Here is a 16,269-nt window from a genome sequence, read left to right as displayed (position 1 = left end):
TTGCTGGGCAAAAATCAGAGATGTCAGGGTTTTTAAGTTATTTTAAAAATTAAAAAACTGAGGATTCATCATTTCTTTGGTTGGACTTCCTCTGCAGTTAGTCAGAAATATCAGGAAATGCCACCTAAGGAAATCCTTCCTGAACTGCGTGCTCAGCATTAGGAGTGTGTGCGTGCAGAAGGAGCAGTGAGGCGGCTGCTGGGCTCCCAGGCAAGGAGCTGGGCAGGGACAGCGCGAGCAAGTGCTGCAGGGAAAGTGGAAGGGCAGGGAGACAAAGCAAAGAGGAACTGGGAGGTGAGAAACAGGGATGTGCAAGGAGAGGACAGCTGAACATGCAAAGTGTCATTAGTACAGATGAGGCACTGCACAGAATCTGTTATATATGTGAATAACCCTAAAATTCGGTTTCGTGGGCTACAACTAAGTCTAGATCTTTTCTAAAAACAAACACTTTTATTCATAAAATTATTTGCATTGCATTATTCTTCTGCATCTTTTTTTTTTTTTTTTGCTTTTTTTTTTGCATTTTTAAGCTTTTTTTTTCCATCATCCTGAGCTCTCTGCCTTGTGCTTCTGCATATGAAGCAGACCCAGTCCCTACAGCTCAACTTTAGGGGCTCTTTGGCATCTCAGACAGCAGACCCCCAACCTACGCTTGCAGCCCCCAAATAACTGCAATACAATTAAGGAAAATAAGCTTTGCTGATGTCCCACCCCTGGAAATACATGTCTATTGGGGTTATTTTTTTCTGGTCCAGGGACCATCATGCACAAAGGGCCACATGAGCTCCTCCAGCCCCTGAAAGGAACAGCCGGTCCCACTGCGTGTTGTGAAGAGCCTGCCCACGGGGACAGTTCTGGGTGTGTGAAGCTCTTGGTACAGGGGCACTGAATTCATTTGATGGATACATAAGCTGTCACATTAGCCTGAAAGCCCTGTGCCAGCTCCTTTAGCTGAGAATGAGAAGGAAATCACGTCCTGCTGCTGGCTTCTTCTGCCCCCCTAAGCACCTGGGTCTCAGCCTTGCACATGGGCAGGGAAACCTGCAGCCTTAGGAGGAGGAAAAAGGAATGAAGCTCAGCTGAGAGGCTGCCTGCAGACACTATCTCAGCAGCCAGCTGGAGATGTGGTCAGTAACATCAGCCTAGTGTTGAGCAACCTGTTTGTCAAACAACAGCCCAACCGCTTCCCGGGGCACTGCCCGCTTCCCCTCGTGCAATCCGTCCCAGTACAAAGGGCCAAGGCTGGGGCAGGCAGGGAGACATGCAGCCAGGAAAGTTCCTGGTCCCAGAGTGAGGCCATGCTGGGTAAAAGCAAGCCCTGCTGAGGTTTTATAAGACCACCTCAGGAGCTGCCACAGGACCCAGTCAGTAAAGAGAGCTGGCACAAGGGGCTGTGCCTCACCCCTTATCCAGACCTGTACACATGCTGCTTATGGGATTTACTTTGCAGACCCTGTTTTTATCAGTGTCACTCTTCCACTCCCACTTACACACAGGCAGACAAATGTCTGTACTGATCATGTTTTCAGCCAGTGCCATGCAGGCTTTTGCAGTCTTTGGGCTTTTTCCAGCCCACCCCGTGCAGGGCGATGCCAAGCGCGAGCTCCGGGTGCTGGAGGCAGCAGTAACTCATCTCCCAGGATGAGATTAGCCTGACACAGATAATCTGAGGCTGCACGCAGTCCCCTGACCTGCCCTGGTGCAGCAGCGGGCGGTACAGCCCGACTTGTGGTGCTGCAATGGTGCAGTTAACACAGGCAGGAGTCAGAGCTCAGAAACAGGCGTGAAAACACACTGCGGGGCTTTTAGCAGCCACGTCCATGTGGCCTCCAAAGGCACTGTGCTCACTCAGCACCTTGGCACACCTGTGCTCAAGCTGCGGGAAAGAGGTGTGACAAAAAAGGATCACTCTGTAACCAAGAGATGGGCAATGAATGAATTAAACTCTGGGAAAAACTTCAGTGGGAATGCATGCTTTGTTAGGGAAAGCCATGCTTCAGGCCAGGCTGCTCTCTCATGTGGATCCTCTGGTGTTTAACACAGTGTGAGCTCCTGTTGAGCTCTTCCTGTGGTTAGGATGTTTGTAATGTATGGTTTCTCTGATTTCTTATGAACAGCTGAGCTATGCTGAAACCTTTGAGAATTCAGCCTGTCAACGGCACAAACCCATAGAAAGTTAGTAGTGATCAGTTTCTTAGTTCCACAGCCCACGGAGCTGCTTGTTAAATCCAGCACTGTCCCATAGGAGCAGATGAAAGGAAGAGAGGGGGCTGGCAGATAGCACACAGCAGCTTAGGCTCCCACCCTTCATCTGTGTCCAGGTGCTCTCAGCTGCTCCGTGAGCCCCTCATTCTGGTGAAGTAGTCTTGCCAGTACTTAATTGAGTTAATTTTACATTCTATATAAAATCCATCTCCTGGGTGATTTTGAATCCAGCGTGTTTCAATGGCGCTGACTTACTTGTTGTTTCATCAGCAATGACAGGTAATTAAAGTTAGCAGTTTGGTTTCAAGCGCTTGTAACTCTCCACCATTTACAACCACTTCAGTTTCTTCCTCTCAGAAACATCTTTTCAGAGGTTGCTGAGTGCCTAGTAACACAGCGAGATGCCTCGAGGCCATTCACGAGTGCCTGAGTTCATTTATCCATCACTTCTTCATTATTTTTGACAGTATAGATAAAAGATATGTGCTGGTTTGCCCTTATCTTCTGTTTCCCTGCACACTGAAGGAATTTTATATGTTTCGAGATGGGAGATTTTCCTTCATAGGCTTCTGCAGCTTTGTCCCTATTTATTCATGCTTAGCCAAATGCCATGCACGTTGCCATCATTCTTCCTTCCCGTTCATTTATTTGGCATGCAATAATGCCCTCAGGACTGTAATTTCCAAGACTGCTTTAAGCTGATTCTAATGCAAGATTTTTTTATTACTGTCAATTTTATACATCTCAAAGCTCCGCTGTTCGTTCCTTCCTCTGTTGTCATGGTGGCAGCCCCACAATCCAATCAGTGTCCCAGCCCTAAATCCTTCTTCTTTAAAGTGGGCACACACCTTTTCCTTGGTGGGGATGGGGACATTTCAGATGCTCTTTGGCCCAGTACAACAATTTGTGTAATTTAATTGTCTGATGAATGTAGCTGTCTTTGTTCTCTGGGGTTACTGTGTCCGTGGTTAAAATGGGCAGTGTTAGAGCAGAACCCTGATGCTGGTCCTGATCAGCAGTCCTCCAGGCTTCACATCTTACCTCCAAGCATGGCCAGAAAGCAAACTCACACCCAAAAATTCTGATTTTGCTGGCCGAAACAAAAATCCATCAAAAACTACAGATTGCTTTAAAGGACAAATTGCTCTTCTGCCCCTTGTCTCTTTCTCTGAGACACAACTGTGGTTGTTCTGCTCTGAAAATCAGGCCTTTCTAAACCATGGTGTCCAGCTGGCTGCAGGCTGAGGGGAACGGTTTGCAAGCCACTGCAGCAAGTCTCCCCCTCTCCTGCTTGGAAAGGCTTTTGAAAATTCCCTAATTACAGCCAAATCAGCCCCAGACATATTGCTGCAGCACCTGCACTTGTGTGATGCTGTTGGCTAAGCTCCCTGAATAGCCTCTTGCAGAGAGGCCCCCTGAAATGAGTGCTGGGGTGGTGGGAAGAGAACGGACTGAGAAATGCATCAGTCAGCTGTCAGCCCCAAACCCCTGAAGTATGTGGAGGAGGGCTAGCAAAGCTATTTTCTCAGATACCAATTACATTTTATTAGGTAACAGGTAATGCTGGCAGTGACTGTCACAATCACAACTGCTCTCATGTACAAATACAGTCCTTTGGTAAAAAAAACAGCACATCCTGAGAGATCCCCAAAGCCTGGGCTGATCTTCAGACCCTGCCATTACACCAAGACTAATCCTTGAGCCTAAAGGTCAGATCCGGAACTTGTGGGAGATCCCTGGATCATCTCCTGCTCGACTGAACCAATGAGCTGTAATTAAACTGGTAATGTAAATGACCAAACTGGAACACTTTAAAAAAAAATACAAACCCAATATTGCAGCATTTGCTTTGTATTGTAACATCTATTTTGATCACTCCTTAAAATAAATGAATAAATAAATAAATAAGTGATGAAAAGCTCCACACACATTAAATTGTAATGTCAAGGAGAGAAGACAAAGAAAAGGACATCACTCCAGACTGTTTCATGCTTTCCATTCTCTTTTTCCTTTTCTTCTTTTTCTATACAAAGTCAGTGATTTAGAAGTCAACCCCCAGTGGCAGTTTGGAAGGCAGAAGTTGGAGACTGCCTGGGGAGAAGGGCTCCCAGCTCCAAGCACTGGCACTTCCCCATTCCGTCGTGTCCACAGGAACTTCAGGAAGGAAGAGGCAGAGGAAGTGATGACTTGCCCTCATGTGACAGAAGATGAGAAAGTTAAAGAGTGGCTTACACCAATCAGACATTGTGGAGCACAGAGTTCACGTTTCTGGAGCATTCTGAAAAGGGGCTTAAAGGCCCTGTGGATTTTGTACATCTTGTGGAGTCTAAAACCAGCCCTGAAGCAAACAACTCAGGGTCTCTTCATTGTCCTAGAGGATCAAGAAGGATTAGCGTAGGATGGCTTGCTTTGAACTCAGCTGGATTTCCCTGGAGCTGCTGGGCCCATTCTGAGTGCTGGAGCAGGCTGGGGTGGAACAGATGTCCTCTTAGAGAGCTCCAAACTCACCGTGCCATGTCTTACTGACCCGTAGCCATAGCTCCTGATGTCAAGCTGTTCAGAGAAGGAAGGCTTTAGATTTTAAATTCGGAAGCAGCTCTCTTTGGGACTTCAGAGAAACAGGCTTAAGTGAGGTGTTGAAGCTGTTCTCCCTCATATTTTCCAGAAATACCCTTCACTGAGCGCTTCTTGTGGCACTCCTGGCTCTACATTACTTTTTCTCGGAGTGAATAAACCCCATCCAATTTCTCTGTTGCCGTTTTCAGGCCACATTTGCAACACTGCATGTCTGAGAAACAACACTGTCAGTGACATCCTGAGGCAACTAGATCTGCTCTATTGAAAAAGGTCTTCCATGGTTTACTTGACTGGCAAACTTTTCCCTTTCAACCATCCCTTTTACAATTCCTCTTGGTACATTACCTCTATCCTTCCACACAGAAAATGAGCTGTGCGTTGCTCTCCTCAGCACTGATCTTCTTTTTGCATCTTCACCCTTTTCCTTCTTTCATTACTCTTATGTTACATTTTTTTAATTCAATTTGTCTCTTAAAGAGCAGCTTATTCAGGTCTGCCTCCCCCTGGAATCCTCCCCAGTCCTTCACTAAAAAAAAAAACAACAACAAACAGCTGAAGTAAAAATGAGTCCAAGTTCCAGCCAGGCAATTTGCAATGACAAACTCTCGATCTGATCTTTTGATATTTTGCAGTTACGCAAGATTTGGAAGAACTTAGCCATAAAGTCTCCCAGTTATGTACCTAAAAGTCTTATCCACATTTACCATACAGACAGAGGGAAAGTAGGGCCTTTAAAAAAGATTGGCAGAATATCACACCCATAAATCCAAGCTGAACTACAGTGTGATGTTTTTTTTCTTTCATGTCTCTGCTCAGGGAAGATTTAGTCAACTAGCAGGCTGAAGTTCTCATTTTGGTGTCAGACTTATTAGATGATGCTCATGTCTCATTTCTCTCTCACAGACCTTTGAATCTAACAGCCAATCTCAACTGAACCTTGGAGATGTAAAGACCCCACAGATGCTCTGCTTTTGCAGAGTTACTGGAAAACAAGCAGCCAAGCAGCAAGGATTATCAGTGCCTCTGCAGGGAGAACGGCTGTGGCAGGAATTCTCCTCTTATCAGGTGTCAGTGTGCTCAGGCAGGAAACCAGCTGGGAGCCCCCATGGCAGCAGCAGGGAAACCAGGCTCCGCTACTTCTGCTGCTCACAAAGTTGCATTTCCTTCCCTTGTGGGCAGGAGTGGAAGCAAGATGTTTTTCAGACACTTCAGTGTCCAAATCTCTGCGAGAAGCAACTCCATTTCCGGCTTACGTGTCTGTGGGGATGCTTTGCTGTCCTCCAGGGGAGATGCTAACAGCAGCTGTTTGTTTGATCCTCTCAGGTTTAAACTGGGATTGAACAAGTCCCATTACATTTAGTGTCATATTTTTGAGATCAGAATCACACTGTTCACAAAAAATACATATATTAGTAGACATTTTTATCTCATCTATATCTTGCAAAACAGCAGTCACCATTAAGGTTGGATTTCATGATGCTGAGCAGATGGTATTTATTGACAAACCTACCTCTAGACTGTTTATTCATGGGGCTGTAGGTGCAGCCAGACTGAAGCATATTCACCGCTCGTGATGAAAATATTATTTCTACCAGAAAACAATCTGTGTAATTTAGTTATGACAGGTGCCCAGAAACATCTCATCTCACTGACACCATCACCTCCCCAAAACTGCTTCTTCGTTACCACATCTGGACTATATTTCCTATCTCCTTTCTCCAGAAGCCCTCCTTGTGCACCTCCTTGTGCAGTAAATGAAGGACAGAAAAATTCATGAATCAAGATTGAAAATGGACATATTTCCAGTTTTAAATCTTCACAGATGTGAGTCCACAGGCACAGGAAGAGTGGTTATGAAAGAGCATTTGGTAATGAAGCAACATAAGCAAAATTGTATCATGTACTGCTTTCACATTAATGAGACCGAGGCAAGAAAGACAGACAAGGAGCACTATAAAGAGGTACAAATTTGATGCAAACTCAGGAGCTGCCAGCTACTCTACATAAAGTAAAATATGTGGTCCTCCTGATTGCAGCCTGCCACAAGCACTGGTGCAGTGGCAAGCAGACCAGTCTGAATGGCTCCTGCAGAAACACACTCAGCAGAGCCACTAGGTGAGATGAGAGAGAAACGTCAGCCCTAAAATCATTCATGCTTTCCTGTCTCCTCAGGACTGGCGAGCTGAAGAGAGGTGGGTAAGTTGTCACTCCATCACTCCTTGTTTGCATACCTCTCGATTAGATTTCTGTGCGATGATTTAAGCAGATAATTCTACACCTTTCATGGTGTCATGGCACAGCCCTCTGCAAATGTCAGTATTTGAGGATGATGAATGCACCCTATCACTCCTCCCTAGGGGGGTGGTAGCTGAGACTTCTTTGTCCTTATCTGTTTCAAAGGGTATAGAATTTCACCCAGACACACCTGTTACTAAAGAATAAAGTTCTGCATTTCATCAAAAATGTGGATGTGTATCTCAAGATAGCTGGTATCCCTGATTGGCTTGTCTCTGGTTTCTTCACCCTCACACCAACATGGATCCCCTTCTGCTATAGGCAGTGGGAACTGCAGGGTACAAGAGGTTGCAGAGTCTCAGAGAAGTGCGGAGGTGAACACACACCAAATCCCTCCAAGGCATTTTTATTACTTATCAAGCACTTTTGTATTATAATAAGTATTTTCTCACATATCTAAAAACATAGGCACTCGGAAAATAGATGGTTCTATGAGTACCTGGTTTCCTTGTGTATACAAATAGTGTTGCATAGCAGAATAACTTCAGTGTCAGAAACAAAGCAGCTTCTGACAGATGTTTTAGGCAGTATAGGGATATTTATAAAGATTCTTTCCCAAGTGGGTACTCATACCTTTGATTTTCCTTTTGTCAGGCTAGCTTGGTCCTCTTGGCCACACTATTTCCATGAAACTTGCAAGAATAACAATATATACAATTTTTACCCTTCTATTAAACATTGCCAAAATTCACCATGTAAGATATCAGTGTTCTCAAAAGACACCTGCTTAAATTCTGCTTGTACTGGAAAATGTGAGTAACACTGTACTGAGAGTGGATATGAATAACACAGATTGCCTAATAAACCAATAAAAAACTGACTGGTGTTTCCTATCTGTTGGCTTCTAGATTTTCTATGAGTAGATTGCTAGGGACAGGAGCTCATGCTGAAGAGTGTGATCTTCTGTCAGCCACACTGAGAGCAGGATGGCCTGAATAATGAGTTACGAGCAAAATTTGAGCTCAGACAACCATAGAATCATAGATTAACTGAGGCAGGAAAAGACCTCCAAGATGATCTAGTCCATCTATCCACCTCCCACCAGCATTTCCCCACTAAATCATGTCCCTTAGTACCAGAACTAAATGTTATTTATTAAGCATTGTTGGGACTGGCTAGTAAACTGAGTACAGACAGAAATACAGCTGTCTAGCCAATGGGACTCACTGAACTCCAGTACTTATGTGAAATTCAGGCTTTCTGAAACAGAACAATACAGGAAATTCCCTGTTGGGGGTGGAGGTAGCACAGAATAGCTGTTGTGCTTCAGGTCACACCCTCACTTATTTCGAAACAACTTCCCTGTTTAGACAAGCCCTAAGAGATTGAGACATTTATAATGAGTATTTAATCTTCCCATCTCCTCTTTTCTTGCTGTTTTGATGTTTTTCCAGGCTTTGAAAACTCAAAATCGTTATTTCCAGAAACTACAAGCCTTAAGGCAAAAATAAGGCAGCTACACATTGACTGCTGCCAGTGGGAATAAAAGGTTTATAACTTTTTCCAGCACAGGAAATGTTCAATATCTTCACAGCAGTGACCACGTTCTAATGCATTTATGCCCTCAGGGTTATGGAAATCCTTCATTCACAACTTTATCCACCGTGGATCCTGAGGCCGCTAATATTTCTACTGTGTCATAATGCTTTTCAACAGTATCATTACTGTGTGCATGTTGTGAAGGACAAATGACAACATGTTTTTCAGATGAGATCAGTCCCAAAGACACTCAGTGAGAATGCAGCACCTGAGGCAGCAGGAATGCCTGCTCTGAACTCTCCTTAGGAGCGGAGTGCAATGGAAGGTGTCCTCAACACGGCCTCAAGGCAGGACAGAAAAACATGTTTTGTACAGCATCAGCAAAACTTCCTCATCGTCATTCTGGGAAATACTGTCTTTGGAAACCGTAACACTGGGAGAGTAACAATAATGTCACAACAGCCATTTAGAGGGCCATGAGGAGCAGCTTAGAATACTGGACATGAGCATTTGCTTTCTGTGCTGGAGATGGGTGTCTTTTTCCTCATCAACTGAAACTGTTTTCTTTTACTGTTCCCCTGAGATGTTCAGTTTGGAGTGGTGTGCCCTCATGCTATCGATACGGTTGGAGTATACTGTGGAAGAGGGATTCCTCGCTCTGCTGTGGAAACCCAGAAAGTGTGCATGGCTGCTGGACAGGGAAAGGAGCACGTCCTGTCAATGGGTTTCTGCAGAAGTGCTTCTTTTTCACCCTTCTTACCCCGTGGACCGCTGTCACTTATGAGGGTGGGAAGACAGGACAGCCTCTTGAGGAATGCTCTGAAAACGAAGCTGAGACGCCTCGTGTGAGTGAGGCAATCCCAGCAGCAGGGCAGCCGAGCCCCGGGCACAGGACAGCTCTGCTCGGCTGTGTCACACTGCCCAAGCCCGTCCTGTAGCAGCCCGCGACGAGCCGTTCAGCTGGGCGGTAACGAGGTGGTGGGAAGGCAGCGGGGACAGCAGGATAGAGCGACCCGCTTGTTGGCACTCAGGAAAACGGCAACCACGGAGCACAGCGCGGTGAGCCAACAGCTCCCGGCGCTCGGCCGGGTCCGCCTCAACGCTCGCCCGCCGGGGCGGGGCGGGGCGGGAAGGGGCGCGCGCGGTCACATGACGCCGCCGCCGCCGCCATTTTGTCTGGGAGTGGAAATGTGAACGGGGCAGCCTCGGAGCAGCCCGCGGCACGAGGCACAGCGGAGCCGGTCGCCTTCTTCCAGCCGGCCTCAGCTGCGGACGGTGCCCCGCTCCTGGCCGTGGCCGAGGACTCGCGCCCAACGCCCTTCCCCGGGGAGCCGCTCCCGGCCCCGCCGCGATGTCGGGGCAGTCCATCACCGACCGCATCACGGCCGCGCAGCACAGCGTCACCGGCTCGGCCGTGGCCAAAGCCGTGTGCAAGGCCACGACCCACGAGGTGATGGGCCCCAAGAAGAAACACCTGGACTGTGAGTACGGCCCTCCCGCGGCTCGTCACGGCGTTCTTAGGGCTTCGCTAAAGGGCTTTAAGTGAGCGGAGGGGGTGGGAGAAGGCGGATCCGGCGCATCGCTCCAAGATGAGCCTGCCGCTGCTGTTAGGCGTAAACTGAATATTAAAAAAAAACAACTTGTACTACAAAGTGCAGGAAGCTGCCTCTGGTATCTGCGGAATCATCAGAGTTGTTGCTTTGTTTCGGTTTTAGTTGGTCTTTGGCTGCACAGACCTGTGCAGGATGCTCCCAGCTCTGTGCTCCTCGTGCACTGTGTGAAGTGCAGTGAGCTGCGCATGTACACTGTGCGCGTACAGCAGGGAGGGGACGTGGAGCTGGACACAACTCACCGCCGAGCCACGGCAGCAGGCTGCAGCTGCCTGGGGGCTCTTGGGGCCGTGGTGCTAGGGAGAGTGCAGCTCAGGCTCTCGGAACGAGCCGGTTGTGATGGGGAGCAGTTTGGCTTTGCTGTGGCACGCATCTGTTGAAACTTCTTGTTTGAGAGCTTTGGATGTGGGTCACATAGTTAAAACCAATGCAAACGCGTTCGTTATTGATCTGGATGTGTGGAAGCCAGCTGCAGCTAGCAGGCTAGAACTGGAAGCCTTAACACTGGAGTGGTACAATGAGAAGAAACGTCTTTTTGCCTTGTTTTCTGCATGAGGTAGGACAGCTTCGTGAGGTAACCCTCAAGGTCAGAAATGGCATCGTGGCAGGAAGCCAAAACGTGGAGGCAGGTTACTCAATAGCCTGAAAGTGTCTGAAACTTGAAGGATGTAGTGCATTGCTTGAAAATCGTGTCGTTCACTAAAGTTCACAGAGTAAGAAAATGGGCAGGTGGAGGAGCTGTGTAACTTGAGAACAGTGTTGTGATGTTCTTTTGAATGTCCGTCAGTACCAATCTGCTCAGAGCTGTCAGTCTCCTGAAGGTCTTCTTGTGCCAGATTTGTTCTGTGTCCTGGTGTAACTTGTTTTCTACCATTTTTGTGTGAGCACACCTGGGTGCTTCATTTCTAACATCTGCAAGACTCTGCATGGCATTTCTTTTTTCTTGTCCATTTGTAAGCAAAACTTAACTGTATTAAAGGCAGACAGGCGAGATACAAGCTCAAATGCTGTTACCTGTGACACAGTATAGTTTCAAAGCCACAATGCAGGTGCTTTCCAAGTTAAGTGAAACATAACTTGGATTTAATGCAGAACATTGCTTGTTGTACTTTAGTGTCTCTACATGTGTGTGTCATTAAAAACACTGCTCCATCTGGTATTACTTGTAATTGCTGCTTAAAAAGCACATTTTGAGGGTTGACAGTTGTGCTGAGGATCGTGGAGGAGTGTCAGCCTCAGACTGCATTCAGATTAATTCTTTAAAATTTCCTTTGCTAAGGAAATTGGGCAATAAGGGAACTTTAATATTGCAGTGTGGTTGTGAGTTCTGTGTGTGGTGTGTGGACTAGTGTTTGGAGGCTCAGGTCCTGTCTGACTGCTTACTGCAGGATAGTAAAGCTGTGTTCTCCTCCAAGAGAAGAAACCTAAGCAGTGTCAATGGGAATATTTGTTTTTTTTTTTTCTCTTAAAGTAGATTGCAGTGTCCTAAATAAGTCAGCAGATCTATTTCTGTAGTATTTTGTAATATTTTAGGATAAAATATCGTGATTGTTGTGTGATGTTTTTTCATTTTCCTTAGTGGGAGTGCTTGAAAGCCTTGTCTCTTCCCCGGTGTGCTGGTCTCTTGCGCTGCCACAGTCTGAGTTGTTTCTCCCCTTGTAACTTGTGCACAGCCCACTGAACTAATGCATGGGAGGGGGGGAGTAGTTGATGTTGCTTATCAAAACTTGTAACTGCTGCTCATGTATAGACTGAGACATCTTCTTAGTGATAATTCAGTTCAAAATCGTGTCATGTAACAAAACCAGGCTGTTAAGCCTTTCCCTTCAGGTGAAAGTGCAGGTCTCCACCGAGCCATCGAGGGTTCATGTTTTGCCCATCATGTCGTGTTCTGACTGTCATAGTTCTGGGATGTTTTCTGTTTGCCAGTCTTACTGCTGGCAGCTGCTGGTTGGAGATATGTACCTCGTGATAGAGCACAAATAAACAATCTCAAGTAAGGTGTCTGTCTTTAATCATAGAATTGCTTGACTTAGGAAGGACTTTTAAGAGTCATCTGGACCCCGAATTTCAATCTGACCTGAAGAAAAAAACCCAGAACCCAGCTGATATTGGAATCTTTTTATCTGTGCAAATTTAATGTAGAATTGCTTAAAGCTTTTTAAAGGAAAACCTTACTGTTTGCATTGAGAAAGTCTGCTTGAGAGTTTGTTTAGCTTTGTTTTATGTTGCAACTTCCAAAAAGCAAATGCTTTTTCATTAATTTCTTTTTTAAGACTCCTGAGTTAAGAAAACTGGTCTTAAATCTGCCATTCATAGGGCAGCTTCTGTCCTGTGGCAGAAGGGAAAAAATATGGGAATACTGAGCAGTAATGGTTGTCTTAACTTCTGTATTGGCAGTTGTCTTGAAAGAGGTGTTCCTGAACTAAGGAAATTATGACTTCCTTAGTTGAAAGTTGAAAAATGTCATTTTTTTGTCAGTGCTGGACTGAGGAGTTTCTTGAGGGCTGATGGCATATCTGTGTGTGCTGTTCTCTGCAGAGCTGTGTGGTTTCATAGATGATGTACCAGTATTTCAGGTGAGCTGCAGAAGAGATATCCTTTGTACTCTTGTAGGCAGTGAGGTTTTCCACTGCTCTTCCATCCCGGCTGCTTCAGATCCTGTACAGAACTCTTCTGCTTTAAAGCCAGATGACTTTGAGCTTTTTTCTGTGCAGAGGCAACACGCTGCTGAACTCTGTGCTATTCTTGCTCAGGTCCCATAGCCTCAAGCACAGCTTGCATCAGCAGCGTTTTGTACACAAAACTAAAGTGGTCGGGCTCATGTCTTCCAGAAGCAAGTGAGTCATCCTGGAAAACCTCACCAGCACTTGTACAGAATCACTGGAGCTGTATTTCTCAGTCACACAGAGCCCTGTGGAGCACAGCAGCAAGAGCTGCCTGGATACACGGGGGCTTCTTCAGCTTCTGCTCTGTTGTTGTCACTTGGCAGAAAACTTCTTCTGGCCTTCTCAAAAAGCAGAAGGCAGCGGCTCCCTTCTGAAGGTTGACATCAGCCTGGCTTTTTGTCACCATAAACCATTGTGATGGAATAAGGCTTTTTTGCTTTATTAAGCAAATGGACAATTTTAACCAGAGTTGATCAGTCCTGGCATTTGATGTAGTAGCTGACAGTAGAATTGTGACATCATGACAGAGTAGCACTTCTAGGCACGTTTGCTATCTTGTCTGCAAGGAATCTCCCAGGTGTTCATCATCGAAGGGTTTACTGGCACATCTGCTGGCAGACCTTTTCTGACCTCACTACAAGAAGGACATTGAGGCCCTGGAGCGTGTTCAGAGGAGGACAACAAAACTGGTGAGGGGCCTGGAGCACAAGGCTTATGAGGAGTGGCTGAGGGAGCTGGGATTGTTTAGTCTGGAGAAGAGGAGGCTCAGAGGAGACCTTATTGCACTCTACCACTTCCTGGAAGGGGGTTGTGGTGAGGAGGGGGTGGGCCTCTTCTCCCTGATAAATAATGACAGGACGAGAGGGGATGGCCACAGGGTTGCACCGGGGAAGATTTAGATTAGACCTGAGGAAACATTTTTTCTCTGAAAGAGTGGTCAGGCACTGGAATGGCCTGCCTAGGGAGGTGGGTGAGGCACCATCCCTAGTGCTGTTCAAGAAGCGTTTAGATGAGGTGCTGAGGGATTTGATTTAGTAGTTGGGTAGGGATAGTGATAGGAGGATGGTTGGACTAGATGATCTTGTAGGTCCTTTCCAACCTATGAACCTGAAAGAAGGCAAGAGTTGTGGATGGGACTGAAGTCTGTTTGAAGCAAAAATCTCTCTAGTAAAATGTGAATGAGATCAGTCAGTCTATTTCTGTCTTGGAGAGCAAGAAGTTGTTTTTAACTTGCATCTTCCTTTCAAGTCCTGCTTGTTATTTGATAAGCACTCTCTCCAGAGAAGATACTGAAGAGTATAATTGGCTTGTTTGGTGAAGGGAGAGAGCTTTGCACAAAAATGCTGTTTTCAGTAGGTTCTCGTAGTCTTGGACCTCAACAGCTTAATAGGGTTTCCTGTTAGCAGTGTTACAAATATTGCTCAATATATTTTGGGGGGTTGTTGTTGTTTGTAAACTGAGAATAGGAATTAGGACTTGTAACACTTCTGCAGCATCACTGCTGGTTATAGTCTCTCCAAAAATGCTGAGCTAACGCAAACAGCAGTCTCAATAATACTTAAACTGAATCTATTCAGGAAGACTTATTTACCTAAGTATGCTTTGAGATAAACAACTTCATTATAACATTTCTAAGTATTGAAGAGATGAAACTAGTGCTTTCTTCATACATATAGACTTTGGAATGAAAACTTGTTTCGTTACATGGGGAACTGTGGATTGTTTGGACTTACCAAAATGCTGAAACGTTTTTAAATTGACACAGCATCTGAGGATGACAGCCACAAGCTGGAGAAGCACCTGTTGAATAACTTGCTTTTTGTGAATTTGGACAGAGGCATGTTCTAGTTCTGACCAGAAAGGTTGTGGTGTGTGGCTTATTTCAAACTTCTTTTTAGAGCTTTTTTTTTTTTTTGCACAGTTATTTCAGTGGTTTTTTTTTTTATGTTACTGATAGTTGGGATTAAAAACTTTTGCCCCAGCTTGAATGTTTTCTGCCTGTTTGGAAACTTCTGACACGAAGGTGAAGTCCGTAAATAGTGTTTTCCTGTAACTTACTGAAGCAGAAAGCTGTCTAAAACTCTTCACTTTCAGAGTTACTCTTGTTATTAAATGACTCAAAGTGAATGTTAGTGATCCTTGTCTTAAGGACTTGAAAATATGGTCTTAATAAACATCTGTAGTTAAGGTACGTCTGTAATGTATTCTGTGCACTAGAACAGGTAGAAATGTTGAAACAGCTTACATTAAACGTATTGGAAGCTGGCTGCCTTGGCACCTCGCTGTTAGTTCCTGCATGCTGCCCTTCATGTCCTTGCACAGAAGAAGCCATGAGCAGCAAGGCTGATCCACAGCCAGCATCCTGCTCAAGGACTTGCCTTCAAGAAGAGCCACAAAGACGTGTTTTCAAATGAGGTGTTTCTAGTACTGGCCTTGCCCAGTCCTTGAGCTGTGCTTTGATCACGCCTGAGACCAGGGTAGCTCAAAGAGAGTTACATGAAATGTGTGTGTCCTGGGGGGGTTAGAACAGCCCTGCTCACTTCTCAGCAGTGCCTTTTTCCCTGGGTATCTGCTGGAGCATGTTCTGGTTTTGTACCAGTGCTCAGTCAGAGATCTGATGCTTTCTGACCTTCCTAGTTAAACATTAACTTTTGAGTTTACGATGAGTCTGACACAAGGAGCTTGTGACCTGCTGTGATCCCCCACAGTATGTTAAGGAGGTTGCTGATGAGTTACTTTACCTGTATGGAAAGATGGCTGTATGCAGATCTGTTTCCTTGAATCTCATGGAAAAAAGGCTTAGCTGAGGTTTGCAGCACCTCGCTGCCAGGTGAGTCAGTTCTCAGGTACTTCCTGCTTCTTGATTTCAGGAGGTGTCTCTGCTTTCCCACTCTTCTCAACTTTCCAGTTCTGTTTGGATGGAATGACTTCAGGTGTTGGGCACTTGGTGTCTGCACTGGCTTTTGAACAGTAATTTGGGTGCAGGATATCTGCTGAAGCAGTTTTTTTGTGAAATATTGGGACTCCTTAAAATGGTTGGAATACTTTGAAGTTCACAGTTGACATCTTTTGCCAAATACAGTGAGTTTGAGCTGGAGATGTAAAGTAGTTCAATTATTTCGTAAATGAAGAAGTGATGTTAAAACTTCCAGTATGAATTCTCTATGTAGAACTACATAACCTGATAATCTTTTTTGAGCATTGTAACTGGTTGTAATGATGTGTTGTTTTGTTTGTTTTTCCTTTCTAAATGTAGATCTAATACAGTGCACAAATGAAATGAATGTGAATATTCCGCAGCTGGCAGACACGCTCTTTGAGAGAACTGCAAACAGTAGCTGGGTTGTAGTGTTCAAAGCTCTAATTACAACACACCACCTCATGATGTATGGAAACGAGGTAAGGCGTAATTAGTTGTGTGAAGGCCTCTT

At 45.4% G+C, this 16,269-nt stretch overlaps 1 protein-coding gene across 8 annotated transcripts in view; it reads left to right on the top strand.

Moving 5' to 3' along the window:
- The first annotated feature begins 9,833 nt into the window (after window positions 1-9,833).
- Window positions 9,834-16,269, top strand: part of LOC136044368 (prefoldin subunit 3) — a 33,546-nt gene continuing 27,110 nt past the window's right edge. For all 8 annotated transcript variants that reach the window (XM_065729660.1, XM_065729656.1, XM_065729659.1 and 5 more), the window contains exons 1-2: window positions 9,834-10,040; window positions 16,095-16,237. In XM_065729660.1, coding sequence (XP_065585732.1) covers window positions 9,911-10,040; window positions 16,095-16,237 — 273 coding nt within the window. In that variant the 5' untranslated portion in view covers window positions 9,834-9,910. The remainder of the gene's footprint in view (window positions 10,041-16,094; window positions 16,238-16,269) is intronic.

Source organism: Cyrtonyx montezumae, unplaced genomic scaffold, assembly GCF_038088225.1.
Source record: "Cyrtonyx montezumae isolate F1298 unplaced genomic scaffold, pur_monq_1.0 scaffold_11, whole genome shotgun sequence".
Classification (NCBI taxonomy): Eukaryota; Metazoa; Chordata; class Aves; order Galliformes; family Odontophoridae; genus Cyrtonyx; species Cyrtonyx montezumae.
This window is presented reverse-complemented; position numbering and strand designations above follow the sequence as displayed.